This window comes from Macaca thibetana, chromosome 4 (genome assembly GCF_024542745.1).
Source record: "Macaca thibetana thibetana isolate TM-01 chromosome 4, ASM2454274v1, whole genome shotgun sequence".
NCBI classification, from domain to species: domain Eukaryota; kingdom Metazoa; phylum Chordata; class Mammalia; order Primates; family Cercopithecidae; genus Macaca; species Macaca thibetana.
Window position 1 is genome coordinate 111210610 of NC_065581.1, and position 16198 is coordinate 111226807.

At 38.9% G+C, this 16198-nt stretch overlaps 1 protein-coding gene across 2 annotated transcripts; it reads left to right on the plus strand.

The window, feature by feature from the left end:
• Positions 1-424: 424 nt before the first annotated feature.
• Positions 425-15584, plus strand: MTRF1L (mitochondrial translation release factor 1 like). Of its 2 annotated transcripts, XM_050786206.1 has the most exons (7): positions 425-808; positions 5452-5531; positions 8720-8903; positions 9414-9577; positions 11159-11276; positions 12788-12924; positions 14011-15584. In XM_050786206.1, exons 1-7 carry the CDS (start codon positions 550-552, stop codon positions 14209-14211), a joined length of 1143 nt encoding a protein of 380 aa, XP_050642163.1. In that variant the 5' UTR covers positions 425-549; the 3' UTR covers positions 14212-15584. The 2 variants fall into 2 exon arrangements, with proteins under 2 accessions (XP_050642163.1, XP_050642164.1); XM_050786207.1 differs by lacking the exon at positions 425-808 and having other exon boundaries at positions 5451-5531; positions 8745-8903.
• Positions 15585-16198: the final 614 nt, after the last annotated feature.

Here is a 16198-nt window from a genome sequence, read left to right on the forward strand (position 1 = left end):
CAAAAAGGAAGAGGAATACACACACGCGTGTCCATAATAAAACTCGCTCTTGGAGACTCAGGGCCAGCCGTGCACTGGAGACTTGACGACTTGCGTGGCTGTGACCTCCGCCCTGCAGCGTCTAGACCCTCGATTGCCCTCCACTGCGGCTCTGGAGGTCCCGACTCAGGGCATGGGAAAGAAATCCTCACTATCAGAAAACAGAGGGGCAATTTGCTGCTCTCCCTTTCCGGCCCAACCCGACACCCATCAAGTGGGTCCTTGCGAAGAGGCTTTCAGAAGAGGACCCCAAGGTCTCCCAGGCCCGCCCCGCCCCAATCACGCTCCGCTCAGCCCCCTCAACTTTTGGCCTCCGGGAAGTTCGCAACGTTCTCACGCTTGGCAGGAAGCTCCTGCCAAGGCTTCCGGAAAATCCTTTAAAAAACAGCGCGTGCGCCGGGCGGGGCTTGGTGAGCTCTCACCCCTATCTCCAAGTTCCGGGTGTTGTCGCGAGGGCTGGTCTACCCGGAACTTCCGGTTCCGGTCAGGCTCCGCGGTCTGGGCCTGGTGATGCGGCCCCGGCTTCTGTGGGGCGCTGCGCGGTGCCTCTGGCCCCGCAGGGCAGTTGGCCCAGCCCGCCGGCCCCTTAGCTCCGGTAGCCCGCCGCTGGAGGAGCTGTTCGCCCGGGGCGGGCCCTTGCGGACCTTCCTCGAGCGCCAGGCGGGGTCTGAAGCCCATTTGAAGGTCAGGAGGCCGGAGTTGGCGGCAGTGATCAAACTGCTGAACCAGAAGGAGCAGGAGCTGCGGGAGACCGAGCCCTTGCTGCACGGTAAGAGCCGGGCCCCGGGGAGCGGCGTCAAAGCACATTCTTGACTCTTCGTTTGCCTTTTCCACTACCCACACTACCCGGGTTTGAAACTCTTACTCACTTGCAGCCGTTTTTATTTTGGATCAGAGGTAAGGACATCATTGCGTGCTCTCTGATCCCATCCTCTCCTGTGGGCTCAGTTGTGCTCCTTTGCCACGGTGCTCTGCCCCCTTTTACATGCTTATTAGTTGTGTATTCGGGCAAGAGATCATTAGCTCAGCAAGGATAAATAAGGCACTGTCCCTGTGATGGGTTCCACAGCGGTGTTTCTCAAAGTGTGGTGTGGAGACCCATCTGCAGTAGTATCACGGGCAGTGCTTGTTAATAGCAGACTTAGGGCTCAGAATCTCAGACCTAGACGTGCTTTTTTCTTTTTTTATTTTTAGACAGAGTTTCGCTCTGTCGCCCAGACTGGAGTGCAGTGGCGCGATCTCGGCTCACTGCAAGCTCCGCCTCCCAGGTTCACACCATTCTCCTGCCTCAGCCTCCGGAGTAGCTGGGACTACAGGCGCCCTAATTTTTTGTATTTTTAGTAGAGACGGGGTTTCACCGTGTTAGCCAGTCTGGTCTCGATCTCCTGACTTCGTGATCCACCCTCCTCGGCCTCCCAAAGTGCTGGGATTACAGGTGTGAGCTACCGTGCCCGGCCTAGATGTGCATTTAACAAGTTTCCCAAGTGATTCTGGAAAGGGGCTTAAGTGTCTGCATTACTATAAGCTCCCAGGCCTGCCAAGCTGCTGGTCCAGGCACCACTTTGGGTAGAAAGCTTCCACAGAGATTCGCAGTCTAGTGAGGGACATAATTAATTACCTGTAATATAGCTGATAAGAAAGCATAGATATAAATGTATGAATAAAGACCTAGGAGAGCAAGCACTTGTTAAACACTGGGGAGGTGTAAAGGCCCACCCATATAGGATATAATAATAGTTTAACTTGTATTGATCCCTTACTGTACTCCAGGGTTTATTTAGTCAGACACCACTAATTACTAAAAAAAATTACGGAAATAGCTTTTAGGTGCTTACAGTCTAGTAAGGGAGATGTGTAAGAAGTAAAAATATTAAGTGACTTTTATAGTTATAAAGATTAGTGTTTAACATCTGCAATAAACCCCAGAGCGTTATCAAAAACAAAGGCTGGCATTTAAGTGTATCCCGAAGGGTAAGCAGGAGGTTGTCTGTCAGATGGTGCAAGAGATTAAAGGCAGAGAGGTGACCAGCCTAGGTAAAGGTATAAATTGGGAAACTCAATATGACCTAAGTATAGAATAGGTAGGAGATGATAATGTCATAGAAACATGAAGCCAGAAAGACAGTTAAGAACCTTGCAAGACAAAAAATTTGGATTTATTTTTTATAGACCATGGAAAGCTGCATATGTTTTTAAGCAGAGAAGTCACGTCTTTGTAAAGAAAAGTTAATGGTGGCATGTGTTGAGGATGAATTGGAGTATTCTCCAGAAACCCTGGTGACTGACAGGCCAGGGAGGAGGCAGTTGAAACAATCCAAAGAAGAAATGGTGATAGGAATAGGTCTGACTCACAAAACATTCTGAGGAACCAATTAGGATTTAGTGGCTTATGTCCTGAGAAGGATGAAGGAGAGAGAGTTAATTCCAAGAAAAGTCTTAGGTTTCTGGCTTCAGCACATGAGTGGTACTGTTAATTAAGACGAAAGTATAAAAGTTGGACCAAATTTTTTTAAAAAATGAGTTTTGCAGTGAATGCCATATTAAGTTAAAAATACCTGTGAAAAGGAATTCCAATAAAGATATCTGTACTAGTCTAGGAGAAAAAATTACTGACAAAGGAGAAAAATTGAGCCCAAATAATCATAAGAGAGCTCTTGAGATATACAATACATGGTAAACTAAACCTTAGAAGTAGATGAGAACACTCAGGGAAAATTCATTAAGATAGAAACAAGTCTAAAAAGGCCAGAAATACATAGTATTTGAGGAGCAGGCAGAGAAGAAAGCTATAAAAGGTTGAGAAAAAAACAGCCAGAGCTTTGTGACCTTGAAGTAGATAAATAAATGAAGCTGTAGAAGCCAATTAAAGAAAATTTCAAGAAGTAAGAGATCCTTGGCCAGGCGTGGTGGCTCAAGCCTCTAATCCCAGCACTTTGAGAGGCCCAGGAGGGTAGATCACTTGAGCCCAGGAGTTCGAGACCAGCCTGGGCAACATGGCAAAACCCTGTCTCTACAAACAATGCAGAATTAGCTGGGCATGCTGGTGCGTGCTTGTGGTCCCAGCTACTTGAGAGGCTGAGGTGGGAGAATTGCTTGAACCCGGGAGGTGGAGGTTGCAGTGAGCCAAGATGGTGCCACTGCACTCCAGCCTGAGTGACAGCGCAAGACCCTGCCTCAAAAAAAAAAAAAAAATTCCTCAGTACCTGACATAGAAAGGTAAAACTCAACCTTTTCAGCTCACACTGAAGTAACTCTTTCGATTTGGCAATTTTGTTATTGGTAATTTGAATAAAAATAGTCTTGATATGATTTTAGAATCCAATGTAACAGCTTGAGAAGTAAATTAGAGTTAACAGGAGAAAAGTAATAAAAATGGCATTTTATCTCCAGAAATCTAGGTGGGAAAAGAGGGGTGACAATAAGCAGCTACTCAAAGGGTTGAAAAGAATGGGATCCATTTAGAATAGGAAACCATAAACATCTTTGTAGGGAAAGGGGAAGGCGGGCACGTGGTAGGTGTCCAGTAAACATATGTTGATTTATAATATTCAAGAGAAATTAAAGAAGTAGTGTATTACCATTGGCTCTGAGTAACTCCTCATTCTAAACCCTTTAGAGCTGCACTATCCAATATAGTAGCCAGTTGCCACACAGCTGTTGAGCATCTATTTGTGGCTAGTCTGAATTGAGGTGTGTAAGTGTAAAATACATATAGATTTCAAACACTTGGTATAGAAAGTAATATTTTTATGTTAACTACATGTTGAAATAATATTTGGAGCATATTGGGTTAAATAAAACACAGTTTTTAAATTACTTCTAGACTCTAGTTCCAATCTCCTTATCTTTGCAGAACTGAAAGGCACCTTAGAGATCATCCAGCTCAGAACTTTCATTTCATTCTTGTCATAACTGAGAGAAGTTGAGCCTACTGCCCTAACAGTACCTTAGCGATTAAACTAGGGCTAGAATTCATTTTTGCTTTTCCTAACTCAACACATTTTCTATTCTACCAGATTTCTTCCATACCATATGCGTGCCAAAATAATTTTCAGCAGTGCTTCCTGTACTTACTTATTTCAGTTTTGCTGTTGTTATTCTCTCCTTGAGTTAATCTTTCTTTCCTTTTTCTGCCCATTCCAAAATCAAGATTCCTTCAAGGTGCAACTGTTTTAATATTTGATCACATAGTGTATTAGTCTGTTTTCACACTGCTGATAAAGACATACCCAAGACGGGGTAATTTTTAAGAAAAAAAAGTTTAATAGACTCACAGTTCCACATGGCTGGGGAGGTCTCACAATCATGGTGGAAGGCAGAAGGCACTTCTTACATGGCAGCAGACAAGAGAACTTGTGCAGGGGACTCTTCTTTATAAAACCATCAGATCTTGTAAGACTTATTCACTATCACGAGAACAGCACGGGAAATACCTACCCCCATGATTCAGTTACCTCCCACAACAGGTGGGAATTGTGGGAGCTACAAATCAAAATGAGATTTGGGTGGGGACACAGCCAAACCATATCACATAGTGGTTTAGGTTATTTTTTGTTTTTCTCTTTTAGAAAAATATAAAGAAACTAAAATTATCTATAATGCTCTCTTGAGGGCAGGTCTTACATATGTATTATCCCAGTTCCCAGCACGGTTGGTTCTTAATAGAGAAGCATACAAACTGATACTTTGTAAGGGTTTGAACTTTCCATAGAGAGAATAATTTGTTAATAGCCAGAAATTTTTCCTTTCCTCCTCCTTTACATAGGCTGCATATCATCTATAGGGTAGAGGAATGAGAAAGTATGTTTTATAAGATAAAAATGAAAATTTAAAGATGAAACAACAATAAGGATAAAGCCAGAGAGAGAGGAGTACTTCATATAAACATTCTGTGTACATTAGGCAGAGTCTAATAAATGTTTTTGGGTGGTTACTAAAATAGTAATGAAACATTTGCTTATAAGAGAATAAATAACTTTCTACTTTTTAATTGAATTTTAGTTTTACTGGTGTAAACTTCTGTATCCCTTCTGTCCATCTTATTAGCTAAATGCACTTATTGGTTTATTGTATAGTCTAAGTTGGAAGTCTAAAAGCATATTTATTAAAGTGCATATTTCATGGAGATGAAATTATGGAAGAGTTTAGCTTTTTTATATTTTTATAGAAATTTTTACTTGTACCTTCTTTTGTCAGAAAAAAAAACTTTATACTTACATGCTTATGAAAACTAATGTATAAAATGGTGAAATTGATTGAAAGGACATTTATTGAATGGCATTTATTGAAAGGACAAGATAGACATTTTATTTTTCTCTTCAGCTATAATAACCATAAAACTATTTCCTAGAAGTCTGCTGGCAGTTCAACACTAATTAAGGAAAACCTTAACTTCTGCCCTTTTTTTCCTAGATGAGAATGAAGATTTAAGGAAACTTGCAGAGAATGAAATAACTCTGTGTCAAAAAGAAATAACTCAGCTGAAGCATCAGGTATGGTATTTCTGCAAAGAATAAAGCATTTGTGCTATTCTTAGGCATTAACGTTTATTAAAGGTTTATAAAAACAAAGAAGTGACTAGCTTGTTACTGTTTAGAATAAATTGGGTTTTTAAAATTTATTTTCTAGATTTATTGAGATATAAATTGACCCCAAAATTGCATATATTTAAGGTATATGATGTGATGTTTTGATATATGCATACATTTTGAAATGATTATGACTATCAATAAACTGGCTTTTAAAGAACAAACTTCACGTGGTCCTGTTTTCATCATACTAAAAATACTGTACAGCTGTCACAGAAAGGTAACTGTCACAGTGATAGTATTTTCTGGAAAGGCAGCAAAATAGTGACGTATCTTCCCTCTGTTTTTTTTTTTAAAGAAGGTTGGAGGTAGACATGGGGCAGAAGAGGTTATATGAAAGGACTTCAAAAGTTTTTGGAAAACTGGAATTAAAAGATATATATAAACTTTAATGTATTGACATAAGTGCCACCATCAAGTTCAAGACACTTTTGTAAGCAAAAAGGTGATATACCAGCATTTAATGCATCCCTAAAGAACTGAGGGTCCTGGGAATTTAACCATGTCAATGTAGTCTTTTTTATATTATTAACTAAAGAACAATGGGTACCCTTTACACATTTTTTAAGATTAGGAAACAAAAAAAGGAGAAGCCAAATAAGGACTGTAACATGAATGCCTATGGATTTCCCATTGAAACTCTCAAAATTGCCTCTGTTGGATGAGAGGAATGAGCAGGAGCACTGGTGTAGGAGAGGACTCTGGTGAAGCTGTCCCTGGTATTTTGCTAAAACTCTGGCTGACTTTCTCAAAACCCTCCTAGTAAGCAGATACTGTTGGCCATCCAGAATGTCAATAAGCAAGATGCCTTGAGCATCCCCAAAACGACTATTGCCATGACCTTTGCCCCTAGCCAGTCTGCTTTTGCTTTGACTGGACCCCTTCCACATCTTGGTGGCCATTGTTTTGATTGTGCTTTGTCTCCAGGATCATACTGGTAAAGCCATGTTTCACTTGCAGTTACAATTCAAAGAAATGCTTCAGGATCTTGATCCAATTTGTTTAAAATTTCTATTGAAAGCTCTGCTCTTGCCTCCAGCTGATCTGCATGCAAAGGTTCTGGCACCCATCCAGAGGAAAGTTTGCTCACCTTTAATTTTTTTGTCCGAATTTTATAAGCTGAACCAGTTGAGATGTCTTTGTTGTGGCTATTGTTTCTGCTGTTAACCATCAGTCCTCTTCAATTAGGGCACAAATAAGATTAATTTTTTTCCTCACAAACTGATGTAGATGGTCTGCCACTGTGGACTTCTTCTTCAACATCATCTTGTCTCTACGTAAAACGAGTTCTCCATTTGTAAACTGCTGATTTTTTCAGGGCATTGTCCTCATAAACTTTTCATAAAGCATCAATGATTTCACCATTCTTCCACCCAAGCTTCACCAGCAATTTAATGTTTCTTCTTGCTTCAGTTTTAGCAGAACTGATACGCCCTTTTTAGTGCCTTAAACTAGAACCTGTAACTTGTTATAACAAGTAGCACGAGTTTATTTTGTTACAAAATAACTTTGAAATACAACTTCTTGAAGTCCCCTGGTACAGTGACAGTAGACCGTGAGCCTCAGGGCCAGGAATATTTATTTTGCATCTCTTACACTATTTAGAATGTCAGACCTAGAGTAAGCCCTGAGGATTTTAAGAATTGGATTACACTGCTTTGGTTATACATCCAGGAGAATTACAGAACATATAGAGTTAATGAAGAATAATTATATGAAATTAGAGCCACTCTTTGCTAATTCTGTAAAGCAGAGACTAAAGGTTGACAGCAGTTACCTCTGGGGATAAGTGAAAGAATGTGTTAGGTAAGGAAGGACCCAGGAAAGGGGGTACTTATTTTTGAGAATCTGCCTCCCCTTTAGCCAAATGTGAAAATTACTAAAAATTAATGTTCCTATAACCTATGTTAGAAGGCGAGAATTCCACTCTAAGGTGAAAAGTGTAGTGTAGCTCGCGTTTTACCAATTTTCTAAATTAAATTTTGTGTGAATAAGAAGGATATGTGTATTAAAGGTTTCTGTACAGTGTGTAGTAATCAACAAACAAGTAAAATCCATTTGTTCAAAATTTGAATGATAATGTTGTATTGGCATCGGCTAGAGAGATGGAAAAGTAGTAACTAGCATGGCTTCTGACCAGTGTCTAGTGTGATAGCAGTGTACTCAGGTATATTCAGGTTCAATTCTAGCTCTTCCACTTACTTTCGAGTTGGGTAATGTTGAGCCACTAGATTATTCAACCCCTGTAAAGTTAGTTTCACATCTTAAGGTAGAACTGTTAATAATACTTACCCCAGATTGTTTTAAGAATTAAAGTATGTACAGTGCTTAGAATGCCTGCCATATATTAAAGAACCAATAAAATGTTGGTAGCTTTTCTTATTAATTAACTTAATCTAAGAAGTCTTTGTTCTAGATCCCCTTGATTAGAAACATACTATTGTAATGGAGAGAAGACTGATCTAGGCACAAAGGTTTGTGTTCTTCTGCCTGCTTGGTCAGTAACTAACACTTTGCCCTTAAACAAGTCATTTAATCTCTGTTAACCTCTGTTTCCTTTACAAGTAAAATTAAAGAATTGGACCAGATAATCTCTAAGGGCCTTTTTAGTTTCAAAATTACAAGTTTATCTTCCATAATAAGAAATCTTAAAATAATACAAATGCAGTTTTGAGTGCTTTGGGTTTTCTGCCATACTAGGCCTTAAATTTCAACAGGATGGAGCTAGAATCTTCTTTTGCTTTCTACAACAGTGTAATTTCCTAATCACAGCAAGTACTTAGTTCTTATTAACAGAAGAGAGAACTGATACAAAGCATACAAGAACTCCAACAGACAATAAAACAAGCCTGAAGTTTTAGCTGAATCTTACAGCATTTTTATAATATAGTTGTAACAATACTTTATGGAAGTTACACATTATACAGTTCTAATTGGCAAGATGGTTGAACAGTACTCAGCAATATTAAATTATTTGCTTGGAGAAACTTAAGTTAAATATTTAAAATTCCTGAATCTAATCATTTAGCTTTTTATTTTTTGGTAAATTTTAAATCTTAATTATAGGAGGGGTGATATTTTTATATTTACAGATTATCTTACTTTTGGTTCCCTCAGAAGAAACAGATGAAAATGATTTGATCCTGGAAGTAACTGCAGGAGTTGGAGGTCAGGAGGCAATGTTGTTTACTTCAGAGATATTTGATATGTATCAACAATATGCCGCATTTAAAAGATGGCATTTTGAAACCCTGGAATATTTTCCAAGTGAAATAGGTCAGTAAACTATTCATTTTGTTTCGGGTAAAGTGTTTAGGAAAAGAGTTGGAAAGACCATGACTAGGCTTTAGAACTTATCTGTAAGGATGCTTATGTAGTTTTATGCTCATCCTTTACCTAATAAATTTGAAGGCAAATACAATAATTTTGAAATGACCTATAAAATCTCATGGAGAGTCTTTCAATAATACTAACCATTGAATTGCTAACAGTCTTTAAAAGTAGTCTTAGATATGTTACTGATGTCAATTGATTAGCCTCATACATGTTTTGTTTAGTACTTGTAAGCAGTAAAGATAAATATTAAAACACTAAATATTTTAATGTTTTACAGTCTCCATGTTTATCTCCTTTTATAACTTAAAAAATATACCTCAAGATTTTTAGTCTCCATGTTTATCTCCTTTTATGAGTTTAAAAATATAGCTCAAGATAGTAGATGTGATGATCAATTATTTATAAATGGCAGGAATAACAAAAATAATTCTATTTCCCTGTATTTTCAAGGTGGCCTTAGACATGCGTCTGCCAGCATTGGGGGTTCAGAAGCCTATAGGCACATGAAATTTGAAGGAGGTGTGCACAGAGTACAAAGAGTGCCAAAGACAGAAAAGCAAGGCCGCATCCATACTAGCACCATGACTGTAGCGATATTACCCCAGCCTACTGAGGTAAGGCATAAGCCCTTCTCCTTGGAATCCTGGGCCTAGCACAGTGCCTTGCCCCCAGAGTAACATTTAGAGTTTACTGAATTGAGTATCCATTTGGTCTTCGAAGCTTGTGTATTTTGAGTTGTATATTATCTCAGTCTAAAACATGTTATAATGTTAAAAATCAAGGATTTGTAAATGATACAATGTTGCATTGTCTATTAGTATTTTCCTAATAAGTAGTTACTGTGAGATCATCTCTGTGGGTGAAAATAATAACCTATTTGGTTGCCTTTATAATGACTTCTGCCTTGTGTGACTGGTTTATGGGGTATTAACAGTAACAATCCTATTTAACAAAGGTAATTAACAGAATTGCTGCTTCATAACCCTGTTACATTAAAATTAAAGTATATTGTTACACTGTTCATAATGAGTATACTGTTTCTCACAAAGCAAATTCTCAGTCTATATTTTTAAGATAACTTAGTGTAGGAGTTCTGTTTTGCCTCATTTCCCTTCTGCTAAAAAGTGATAGGAGATATCTGACTTGTTTCAGAATGAAGTGTGAATGCTTTGAGAAGGAACTCTCAGTGGTTCCTATGCTAATTTTGGGAAAAAGTGCTATTGACTCTGTAATAGGTTTCATGGAGTTGCTTTCTTTAGGTCTTCATAGTTTCTTTAGATCTAATTTTTGTGTGAAGCGTAGATGAGAAACTAAACAGTTAAGGGAGAGAGTGAAGTAGAATAAATGGCAGGAGCCACACCTAGCAACCTAGTCACTTATGTTTAAGCATCTTGGGGTGGAAATTTTCAGGAAAAGATGAGACACTGAGGTCCATGTATCATCTTAATTCTTCTAGCAACCATAAGAGGGAGTCACACAGGGAAACATAGAGGTGGAAGGCCCAGGGAATGGTAGGATTCTTACCGCCAGCATTGCAGACATGTCACAGAATGGTTCTTAGTTGTTCATGAAACAGTGCTTTTGATGGTGGCTCCCAGGACAAAGCATTACCTTGACCTCAGATCCCAGTGTGTTGAGGAATTGAGACCCATGATTTCTTGGTCACTCCCATTTCCATTTGGTTCATCTTTGCCTCCAAACATGTTTGAAATAAAACGAAACAGACCCTTCCCACAGTTCTGAAGCTACCATTGTGTGTGTGTGTGTGTTTTTGTGTGTGTGTGTGTGTGTGTGTGTGTGTGTGTGGTTTTTTTTCCTGCTGCTAGGCTCTTTAAATTCAGAAAAATTTGAAAAAACCTTACCTTAGCTCACGCATTCAGTTCTAAAAGTAGGCAGAATTGTATCAAGTTCTACTGTTTCTTTGGTAAGAAATGGGTAAAGAGAAGCCAGGTTTTTGAGAACTAGAAAGGATTTGTTTTTCAAAACTGTACAATCCTGTACTATTTCGATTCCTTACTCTTCCAAAAAGCAAAACAGTTTTAAATTGGTATCCTTCTAGCTACTTTCTAGTCTTAAAATTAAACCTCCCAAATATATGAATTCTGTACATGTTGTGTATTTATAAATGGGTCGCTCTTGCCTTTATAAAGTCGGTACATATAACCTTTTAAAATACCAGTTTTTCTTCTGTATAGATTAATCTTGTGATTAATCCGAAAGATTTGAGAATTGACACTAAGCGAGCCAGTGGAGCTGGGGGGCAGCATGTAAATACCACAGACAGTGCTGTCCGGATAGTTCATCTTCCAACAGGTGTGTACTTATTCCTTCAAGATATGACACCAAAGAAATCAATTTTGGAATAATTTGACTAATTTTCCACTGAAATAGATCCTCGGTTACCAGAGAAATGTATACTACTAAGGATTGTTATTAAATACTTGATTTACTTAGAATCCTTACCTGATACTCTGGGCGATAATTGCAAGGCCAGGAAGAGGGAGGGATCCAAACTCAGGGAATGTCTGTATTAATGATTTATAGAAGGTGTGGATGGTCCTTCCAGGTGGAGTTCTGAGGTTTATACTTAAAAAGAAAATTCTCACAATGAAGTTATTATCATGGGTTCTTTATCAGAAAATGCTCTAAATCATTGGTTCTGAGCATTTTTGCAGGGGAGGGGAACATGGCCTCCTTTGAAAAAATGATATGAAAGCATTGTATAGTTTTGTATATAACTGCAGGGGCATCTTTCCATTAACTTCATTCACATACCTCCAGGGGATCTGATTCTAGATAGTTAGGCAAAGGGACTACATCCAAATCTTTAAGTCTCCAGTACACTGTAGGTTGAACTAAACGTCTTTCACAAGTATTACCACAGTGATTCACATGTGATAAAGCATATAGATAGCAAATCTCAGTTATCTAGAAGGGAAACAAGAATCTCTTACTATGACTGATTTCAAAGGGGCATAATCCCTATTAACTAATAGTGGTTGAGGCCAGTACTGGATTGTTATGATTTTGTTCTTTTAATTATGGGAGTATCCTTATGTTAAACTGGATGATGTCTTAGGTAATACAGAATACAAAACAGAAATTGGGGGAAAAAAATGGATAGCCTAAAAAAATTAAGTGATTTTCTCTAGTAATAGGATTTCTCATTTATCTTCGTTTCTATAAGTAGTTGTTACTTTTAAAACATGGTGGCTAGCTGAGGGGAAACAATCTGTATTAAATGATTTATGCTTATTGTTTAGTATGTACGCCTTCAGTATAGAAATACTTTGTGCTAGGCCGGGCGCAGTGGCTCACGCCTGTAATCCCAGCACTTTGGGAAGCTGAGGCAGGCGGATCACGAGGTCAGGAGATCGAGACCATCCTGGCTAACATGGTGAAACCCTGTCTCTACTAAAAATACAAAAAAAAAATTAGCCAGGCGTGGTGGCAGGCGCCTGTAGTCCCAGCTACTGGGGAGACTGAGGCAGGAGAATCGCTTGAACCCGGGAGGCGGAGCTTGCAGTGAGCTGAGATATCACCACTGCACTCCAGCCTGGGTGACAGAGTGAGACTCCATCTCAAACAAAAAAAAAAAAGAAATACTTTGTGCTATTTGTGCTATTGCTCAAACTTAAATTTTCAGTTTTCTGATAAACTCTGCAAAAGTGAAGTCTATAGTCTCTCCCTTTTTTATTAGAGTCCTGTTTTTTCCCCTTCATAAAGGAAGAAGAAAAAGGATGAGGAGGAAAAGGAGTATTCCTTGATAATAAGTAAAGAAGAGTTTTCTATTAAAACTTTTTAATTCTCGTAATACTATTCAGGTGTTGTTTCTGAATGTCAACAAGAGAGATCTCAACTGAAAAATAGAGAGCTGGCTATGAAAAAGTTACGTGCAAAACTGTACAGCATGCATCTAGAAAAAGAAGCAAATAAAACACAGAATGCTAGAAAAATTCAGGTAAAAAATGAATTTTAAAAATGCTTTTAAAGGATCGAAATATTTTTATATAACTCAGCTTTTTAAAAAATAACTCGGTTTTTACATATCATATTTGTTTTAACCTGTGTTGAAAACAATTCAGGTAGTCTGAGGGCTATCCTTGTTTGATAGTAATCTTACACCTCTGCCCTGTTTTCTATATTCAAAGGTATTTTTCTCAGACTTTTAATCAGTTACTAAAAATAAAGATATATACTGAGTCCTCATTCATTTTTAATCCTTTGAAATTGTAATATGCAAGGAAGTTTGAAATCTAACTCAACTTGGCTTTCTTCCTGTTTGGTGTTTAATTTTTGTTGTCGTTGTTTGTTATTGAGATAGAGTTTCGCTCTTGTCACCCAGGCTGGAGTGTAGTGGCGCGATCTCGGCTCACTGCAACCTCTGCTTCCTGGGTTCAAGCGATTCTCCTGCCTCAGCCTCCTGAGTAGCTGGGATTATAGGTGCCCGCCACCACACTCGGCTAATTTTTTGTATTTTTACTAGAGACGGGGTTTCGCCATGTTGGGCAGGCTGGTCTTGAACTCCTGACCTCAGGTGATCTACCCATTTCAGCCTCCCAAAGTGCTGAGATTACAGGCATGAGCCACTGCGCCCTGCCGGTATTTAATTTTATAACTACAGAGCCTTTTAAGAACTCCTCAATATGGGAAACTCACCACCTTGTTATCACGGAAGATGACTGCATTAATTCACAGAGATAATACGTATTCAGCGACTATAGGAATAGCAACTATGTGCCAGGCTCTATAGCCATCATCACTGTGTAGTAGACACTGTATTTTGCAGATGGGGAAACTAGTTGCCCGAGGTCATAGAACATTGAAGTGGCTGAGGCAGGATTCAGATATTAATCTGATTTTAGAGCACATGTTCTTTTTTCTATATCATGTTCCCATGTCATTTGGGGATTCTAAGTGTTTAAAACCTGATTCTCGCATTTTGATTCATGTTATAAATCAAGAACTTAAGTCTTCAGATAAGTTAAATTTGTAGGTTTAAATTGCCCTGAATCTAACTGCATCTCATCTTTTTTTCTATATACAGATTGGAAGTAAAGGAAGATCAGAGAAAATAAGAACATATAATTTTCCACAGAACCGGGTCACAGATCACAGAATAAGCAAGACACTGCATGATCTTGAAACTTTTATGCAGGGAGATTATCTACTGGATGAACTTGTACAGTCATTGAAGGAATACGCCGATTATGAATCTTTAGTAGAAATTATTTCCCAAAAAGTTTAAGTTGATTTGTTATTTGTAGACTTTCGTAGCTTAGAAAAATTCTACAGCACATCCACATAGGGTGAAAATACCCTTATTCTCTTCAAAAACATGAGTTAACACAGTTGGAGGTAATATGTGTATTTTGAAGTCATAGATAATTTACACAGATCTCTCTCAATGCATTAGCAAAAATCATACAATATACAGATGGTCCTCGATTTACATTGTGGTTAATTCCCAGTAAACCCATCATAAGTTAAAAAAGCATATAACGTTAGCGACACAGCAGGCTCCTACTTAATGACAGCTTGACGTAACAATTTTCCAACTTTACCGTGATATGAAAGAGGCATGATTCGTAAGTCCTAAGGAGCTCCTCAGCTTGAAATGGGGCTGCATCCCTGTAAACCCATCATAAAGTCAAAAAATCCTAAAACCATCATAAGTTGGTGACCACCTGTAATCATGACGTAGTGGTAAATCTTGGACACTTCCTTATAATAAGTAGACAAAGGAAAATCATCCTTTGTCCTGTTCTATGTAAGTATTTAATGAATGATCAAAAATTCAGTTTAAATATTACAAAAAACTTTAAACAAGTAGTAGAAATGTGACAGTAAATACTGTATCCTGATAATCTAGTCAGTAGACAGAAACCATACCATTAACTTGAACAGGGATAATTTTAATATAAAAAACTGTTAACTGATGATGATATTAGCTTTTAAGAGAGATGAAAGAGAGCTACGATGTTCTAGGACTGAGAGTACCAAAGTTAAGAATACCCTTGAAAGGGGCTCCCCTTACCCATGGTGAAGTCAGGCCTAATGGAGAGAGAGTGGCTATAGCCTACTCAGTGATGGGGAAATTCCCTGTCTTGCCTTGGGCCAGAGCTGGTGTACAGCTGGTGGATCGGGTCTTAGAAGCAAAGAACCTCACACCCTCTACTGGTAAGCCAGAAGCCTCTTGCTAGGGTGTGAGCAAAACTTGGACAGGAACTCTCAGTAGATGTTTGTGTTTGTCAAGATTCTCCAGACAAACTCCCTTAAAAGGATTGGCTTGTGTGATGATTATTAAGTCTAACAAGTCCAAAAGCTGGAGTGTGAGGCAGGCGGCTGGAAACCCAGGAAAGCTGATGGTGCAGGTCCAGTCCAAAGGTATCTGTTGGAGGATTCTCTTGTTCTTGGAAGAGGACAGTCGTTTTTTCTCTTCAGACCTTCACCTGACTGGATCAAGCCCACTAACATTGAGGAGGGCAGTCTGCATTACTCAAAGTTCACTGATTTAAATGTCAATCTCATGTAAAAACACCCTCACAGAAACACCTAGCATAATGTTTGAGCTTATAATTGGAAACTCAGAGCAGAAGTTAAATCTCTTAAAAAAATAAAGTATGACCCAGTAGCTAGGCACCCTGTGGCCTAGCCAAGTTGACACATAAAATTAACTGTCACAGTATCATCTTAGAAGCAAGAGAAGCCCCTTTATTCTGCAGTGCCCCTCTACCAACACCTACTGACAAAGAACATGGTGCTATCTGGCATGGGAGAAATGTTCAGTTTGCTGTGGCTTGAATATGTCCCCTCAAATTCAGGTGTTGCCAGTGTGACAGCATCAAGAGGTGGGCCCTTTAAGAGCCAGTGTGACAGCATCAAGAGGTGGGCCCTTTAAGAGATCACTAGGCCATGAGGGATTCTCTCAGGACTGGGATGAAGGCCCTTAATAAAAGAGGCTTCAGGGGGCATCCTGCTAGCTTGCCTTCTGTATGTAAGAACACAGCAGGAAAGCCCTAGTCAACAAGTGCCAGCTCCTTGATCTTAACTTCCCATCCTCCAGAACTGTGAGAAATACATTTCTGTTCTTTACAAATTACCCAGTCTCCTGTATTCTGTTAAAGCAGCACAAAATGAAGATAACACACCTGAACACCTGAACATTCTTCACAAGGTAGTAAATGTACTGCTTTATTCTGGTCTCAGTATTGTGTGCTTACTAAGGAAATGAG

Bases quoted from the DNA above. Each gene is read 5' to 3' on its own strand.
- MTRF1L (XM_050786206.1), top strand. From the start codon at position 550: ATGCGGCCCCGGCTTCTGTGGGGCGCTGCGCGGTGCCTCTGGCCCCGC. The intron at 8,904-9,413 runs GTCAGTAAACTA...TGTATTTTCAAG, and splicing joins ATATTTTCCAAGTGAAATAG to GTGGCCTTAGACATGCGTCT. The intron at 9,578-11,158 runs GTAAGGCATAAG...TCTTCTGTATAG, and splicing joins TATTACCCCAGCCTACTGAG to ATTAATCTTGTGATTAATCC.